General features: G+C 45.5%; 1 protein-coding gene across 2 annotated transcripts; it reads right to left on the bottom strand.

Annotated features, from left to right (window-relative positions):
• Positions 1-562: 562 nt before the first annotated feature.
• Positions 563-6,083, bottom strand: LOC116396531 (histone-arginine methyltransferase CARM1-like). 2 transcript variants are annotated; one of them, XM_031871185.1, is made up of 3 exons: positions 5,042-6,083; positions 3,521-3,589; positions 563-3,399 (listed from the first exon to the last, which is right to left on the bottom strand). In XM_031871185.1, the coding sequence occupies exons 1-3, from the start codon at positions 5,337-5,339 to the stop codon at positions 3,260-3,262; spliced, it is 507 nt and encodes a 168-aa protein (XP_031727045.1). In that variant the 5' UTR covers positions 5,340-6,083; the 3' UTR covers positions 563-3,259. The 2 variants fall into 2 exon arrangements, with proteins under 2 accessions (XP_031727045.1, XP_031727046.1); XM_031871186.1 differs by having other exon boundaries at positions 5,081-6,083.
• Between the last annotated feature and the right edge of the window lie 106 nt (positions 6,084-6,189).

The raw sequence follows: 6,189 nt of genomic DNA, 5'->3' as shown, positions 1-6,189 counted from the left end.
CCTCGTTCTCATCGCTTATGCTTTTTATTCACATGAAGGAAGGAAAATAAATGGATTTGCTATTAATGCATTTTACAACTCTTATGCCATAACGATGTAATTAAGGGCTATTCAATTTGATTTAGCTAAAAAAAAAAACTAATGCAAGTTGACGGATCCGGAAGTTGAAATTCCACCGTTTGGCCACTGTATAAATTTTGCCTTAAAGCCCGGGGCTTAGAGATTTTGCAACACTGTGGCAATAAGCATTGTGTGGCACATGCATGCAACACTGACAGGAACAGCCTCCGCTATATAAGTGACTGATCCGATCCATCGGTGCATCTACCTAAGTATTTTTTCCCCTGTCATGTGATGAATAGTGAAAGTGACTCCCATTTTGCCGGAAAAAAAGGTCAGCCTATATGTACAACGTTAGGGCTGAAAGTGAGTTTGTTTAAAACCGTGTCAGTGTCGAGGACGGAGAAGACTCTCCGAGTGTCTCGGAGCAGAAGAGCCGACATTGACAGGGAGTAAGGTGTTATTACTGGAACACAGAAATGACAGAACAGGACACACAGGCTTCCTCACACTTTTCCATGATAAAAAAAAAGTGAATGCCGCTACTACACAGAGGAAATAATTCAATGATAACAAAAAGAAAAAGGGGACACGATGGCTATAGGCTAGTAAACATCTGGTGTGTGTCCGCAGTCTATTCGACAAATTAAAAAGTACTACAACACCTGATTTCAGGATGGTTTTGGAACATCTCCACCACATTTAATTTGCTTTCTCTTTTTTTCTCTTTTTTTTTTTCATCGTTTGTTGTTTTTTGTGAAAGAAAAAAAAAAAAAAAAAAAAACGAAACAAAATAAAGATAACAAAAAAGGTTAATCCTACAAAGACTTTTTTTCCCCCTCAGCACTCTTAAAACTTTTCTAACTCGTAATATTTTCAAGTCCGATAGTTGTGACACTGGAAGCAATGCATACGTGTGTCAGTCCTCTCTCCGCGACTGATAAAAGGGGGAAGAGGGTGTCGGGGGCGTGATATGTCGGAGGGCATACATGGTGAACAGACAAGTGTTGGTGGGGGGGGGGGGGGGGGGGGTCGGACTTGCCTCCCACGCCACGACGTTGAAGTCTCTTCGTCTTGAAGGAGGTCGGGAGGAAGGGGGTGGGGGAGGTTGGTAAGGATGTAAACTGGAACGCTGCCAATCCAGCACAGCTTCACTCACTCCGTGAGGATCACGTGGGGATCATTGGTCCTTACCGGTTTGTTGTCAGAATCTCCCCCCCCCCTCCAACTGTGCCGGAGGTATCTGGCCGGGGAGGAGCTGCTGATATGTCCACAAGGATAAAAAGAAAAGAAAAACTGGGCGTTTTGGGTGAAGAGAACCGTGCGATGGGAGCAGCAGGTTTACAGCTCTAGCTTAAAATAAGACAGTTTCTTTTTGGCGAGTTTCTCCCACTGGTCACCTTCCGTGTTGAAATTCTCTCTCAAGCTATCGCAACTGGCACTTTTTTTGTATGCACAACTAAAAGGCAACAAAAAGAAAAGCTCTTCGACTCGGGAGCTCTTGGTGTGGCCTTTCAGAACGGCTATGCACACTTCCCTTTTAGACACGATCGTACGTGATACGACCTGCTCGAAGCCTTAAACCTGCTGCGAAAGTGAGAGAATGAGAACATGTAGCGCATTTTAAGATGCTTGTTTGCCATCAAAACCCAAAGTGAATTTCAGTGAGTCTGGTACAGATTTATCTCGGTGGTCATAGCCGAGCTCTGACGAAAAATACACCTTCCGACAACTCCTTTTATTCATTTCTCTTAAGAGCAGATTAAAAATGTCCCCTGGCTTTTTGGTCAGTTTTGGAGGGTGCTCAAACTAGCAGCTCTTCTATGACAAGACACTGCGTGTTAGTGAAAAAACCTCCGGCAAACTGGTCCGTAAACTTATCATTTTTAAAGTTTTATTTTTACATTTTAATAGTTTTTATGTAAAGTCCAACTAAGACAGGTGTGTTTTTTAACTTTAGCTTTTCCCCTGCTTCTGGCCTTTGAGCTAGGCTAATATCGCGGGAATGCGTAAGATGTGCGAGCACATTTAAAGCTGCGCTGATCAATATTTGGATTTTTAACGACGGATCGATTGTGTAGTGTGAACGGTGTCAACCGACTGCTTTTTACGCGTGGACAAACGACAAATCGTGCAGCTTATGTTTTCAAACGAGGTCGACTATCATCTGACGTGTTGTGCGCTAACATGCTAGCACGGAGCCCACTTCCTGTCAGTTGTAGTGTACGCCGAGGTGTTGGCAAAGAGGACTGGAACCTAAAAATCTACAGCGGACGAGACGAATGCAGCGCTTTATCTCTTTGCTCAGCACGGAAGGTGACCGGTGTGCCATTCTCCCAAAACTTGATGCTTGCATCCACACCACTGCTTTAAAGTGGAACGTCACTTGTTTTGTACAAGTCACAAAAAATTATAAAAAGCATATTTTCCGTACTCTTTTGGGTGCTCTGGCTTCAGTTTTCTGATATCTCCTCCTAAAACCCAACTGTCTGCATATCGGGGTGAAAAAAAATCACTTGTGATTTGTCTCGCGTGAGTCCGTCTCTTGAGGAAAGTGCGGCGGGGCCCTTGAGGACTGGATCAGATATGAGAAGCCTACATGGCAGCCCAGAGACGAGCATTGATGATGTCGATGATGTCGATGATAATGGCGCCCTGCTGTACAAATGAAACGCTTTAGTGTAGATGTGGTGTGGAGAACTGTAGGAACGGACTGGTGCTGGGATCTGGCAGCGAGTTGAGTCTCAGGGTACAAAGGGGTTTGAAGAAACACTTCGGAGGTCATTATGACACCAAAAAAAACAAGACGTTAAAAAAACGATAAAGGAGGGGAAGTGGAGGGACTCAGATACATGTTGAAGGGAGGAGGGGATAGATCAGAACAGCTGTGCATCTCAGCTGTGCACAAGTTGAAGTCCCAATGGATCCGAGGAGGGAGGGGTTATGAGGTTTCGTCTGTCAGCGAGACAAAAGAGTCTGGACGGATACGAGAGCGTTCGACCGTTCATATAGTGATGGACTGAACAAAGTAGAATGAGGGGGACGAACAAGGGGAGGCAGTGCCAGCACAGCACTGGTTTTGGTATATCGGTTTTGGCTGCGGTCGGTGCGTCGGTCGGGGCTGGAGGGTCGGGGGGGCTGGGAATCTCTTGTCATGCGGGGGCGGGGCGGTCGAAGGGGTCTCCGCGAGGTCCTCGCCTTAACTGCCGTAATGCATGGTGTTGCTGGGGATGACCATCGGCGAGGCCATGGAGATTGCGGCGCCCCCCATGGTGAACTGGTTGGTGATGGGATAGTAAGTACCGCTGCTGCTGGGACCCGACTGGCCCGTGGTGGCTCCTGGGGGAGGACAAACAAAGCATGATGGCGTTTCCAACTGGAGGTGGTCCATTTCTGTGAGGCAGCCTGATGCGTTTCTCTACTGTGGTGTTTGTTTAAATAAAGTGTTAAGAGGACGTACCCTGGACAATTCCTGTGCTCATGATGGAGCCCATCCTGGAGTGGGTGTGGTTTACAATTCCGGTGTTCACTGTGACCAATCAGAGAGGGGAGAGCACAGTTAATGATACGTGCAGCGCTTCAACACATTTTAGCTTCCTGTTTTTAGCTACAAAACAAAATGGTGGGAGCCCTTAAGAGCCCCTCACACAACACAAGAGTAGTTCAGCCAATCAGACGGCAGAGAGGCTGTCGAAAACACCTTCACGTGTAAGTGTGGTCGCTGTGGGAAACATTTGAAAAAGCTGAAACACTGTCGGAGCTGTTAAAATGGGAAGTGGAAACTGAAGCCCTGAAAGGAGTTGAAGTGTAGGGGGTAAAGTGGGAGTGGGAGGTGTCAGTTTACGTGAAAATGCCGAGGAGTGCCAGTTCAAGTGAATAAACTGAAAGATGGTGTCCGTGTTGCCCGGTGTACCGATGCTAGATCTCAATACCCAAAGCAGACACCTTTAATCGTTAGTGAGAGAACATCCGGCTGGCCAGGATTACTTCTGTTGTGCATCTTGTTACATTGCTAAATGCCACTCTTACAAACCATTAATGTTTGTGCATATTCCCAGAGATAAGGTGCATTCCTTAAGTATGCGATTCCATTTCCTCAGTGGATAGTTTAAGTAATCTTTTTATATTCCATCCAGGCATTAAAACCCTTCTTCTCACCAGACACCACCGTCTTTCTGATCACCGTGAAATGGAAAGAAAGGAAAAGCAGCCCACCGAGAGTAAGAGCCGCTCCCACACAAACACTTGTAACATGTTAAAAAAAATGATTAATTCAGAAGTATCAGACTGACCGCCGACCGATTGGTGCATCTCTAGCAGCGAGATAATTAGCCATGGTATTGTATCAAAGTCGTAATTCTGGTATCGTAAGAACACTGGTTAGGAGTACATTCAGGGTGACCAGAGAAAATTAGAAGAGCTGATGTCGTTTTTTGTTTTTTTGTCATTCAAAAAGGCCAAAAACCTGAGACAAAAGATTTGAAGTGTGATTTGAAGTGTTAGCATTAAAATGAGTTGAAATGTCAACCGAAGAGCAAGAGTAAGAGATGAAAGAGGTTGAAATGTCATTAAAAGTTCAAAGGGAGGAAGCATATACTGCAAGAGTTATTTGTGGAAAAATGTAATTATCAAATTATAAACACCGTCAACTACTGAGTTACACAAACGCATTGTTAAACTGTTGATTTGTAACATTACACATTTGACATTCATCAATCTGACACTAAACATCAAGTAGAAAAGGCGTTGAAACACTACTCCACTTCACTTGTCATGAGCTCACATATGTCGCCACATTTCTACAGAACACAGGTGGGAGAAAATGTTTGGTTAGCCATTGTTTTCTCCATGATACATACAGTGCTGCAGAGCTGACTGGAGACCAGAATACTTCTGTTCAAACCGCCAGTCTGCAACGTCATGCTGCGCTGCAGACCCTCTCTCAGTCGCTCTGCGCTGTGCTCCCCACTACGTTAAGTACCATGAGATGTTGAGAAGTCGGGGGGAGTGCGATTCGTACCGAGGGGGATGAGGTTGTTGTGAGACACCGCCGGGCCGCTGCCAATGACTGTGCTGAGGTCATAAGCTGCAGGCATCCCTACAGGGGGGGAGACACAAAAAACATAATCATCAACACGTACTACAAAGAAGTCATCAGATTCAGCGTTCTCAGTAAATATAGCTCTTCTTAGTGCAGGGCCTGGTGACACCATGTGACTTGGGAGAGGGGGAGGGAGAGGGAGGGGCAGACCTCGCAGAGTGTCCGTACCGTCTCCCATCACGTTTGTTGAGGACGGGTTCTTGAATGCAGTTTTCAGCACTGCTCAGCAGGTGTTACTGAATCCATGCGGAGGGATGGGATGGCAACTGCTGGTTTGCAACATGGCAAACATGGTTATTAATGTTTCAAAATTCTGATTCAGAATACCTTGTGTTTTGCATTTGTCCGTATGACCTGTAGATTGTTTGCAGTGTTACTTTAAAGTTACCGTGAGGAACTTTAATGCTGATGCCGCTGTATGACCTACATGAGTAAACGAGACCATCAGCGAGCACATCGCCTATTTCTCTCTCATTATTCTTAATGCTCGTCATCGAAATGATGCAGGTTCACAATAAACTCCTCAAACTCAGACTCCAGCGGAGCCAGCGACAAGCCTGCCGTGGACGGACCCAGATCCAGCTTTGCCACTGTCTTGGACCTGCAGTTGGAGCTCCAGAGGGGAACCAGAACCAGGACTGAGCGGGGCAGACTGTCAGACCCTGCTGCAGTAAAACCAGAGGTTTTCTAAAGAGAGCCTGGTGCTTGGTGACACTAAACCTTTTAGTCCCACAGGGGCTGCCAAAAGCAATAGTGTAGCTTTTTGAATCATGTCATTAGAAAATGTTCTTGTTTGGGAAAACAAGGCAGAACCTAAAGCCGAGGCCTTAAAGGTTTTCACAAGTTCAGGTTATGAGTTAAGAGACACACACACACACACACACACACACACACACACACACACACACACACACACACACACACACACACACACACACGTCATATAATTAGAATATCATCAAAAAGTTGATTTATTTCACCAATTCCATTCAAAAAGTGAAACTTGTCTATTATATTCATTCATTACA

Source organism: Anarrhichthys ocellatus, unplaced genomic scaffold (genome assembly GCF_004355925.1).
Source record: "Anarrhichthys ocellatus isolate YVR2014 unplaced genomic scaffold, GSC_Weel_1.0 scaffold56, whole genome shotgun sequence".
Classification (NCBI taxonomy): domain Eukaryota; kingdom Metazoa; phylum Chordata; class Actinopteri; order Perciformes; family Anarhichadidae; genus Anarrhichthys; species Anarrhichthys ocellatus.
The sequence above is the reverse complement of the archived record's forward strand: the minus strand, read 5'-3'. Positions and strand labels throughout refer to the sequence as shown.

Coding starts and splice junctions, on each gene's coding strand:
- LOC116396531 (XM_031871185.1), bottom strand. CDS start 5,339: ATGGGAGACGGTACGGACACTCTGCGAGGTCTGCCCCTCCCTCTCCCT. Junction 3,590..5,041: donor CGACTTCTCAACATCTCATG/GTACTTAACGTA, acceptor GATTGGTCACAG/TGAACACCGGAATTGTAAAC. Junction 3,400..3,520: donor GAGCACAGGAATTGTCCAGG/GTACGTCCTCTT, acceptor GTCCTCCCCCAG/GAGCCACCACGGGCCAGTCG.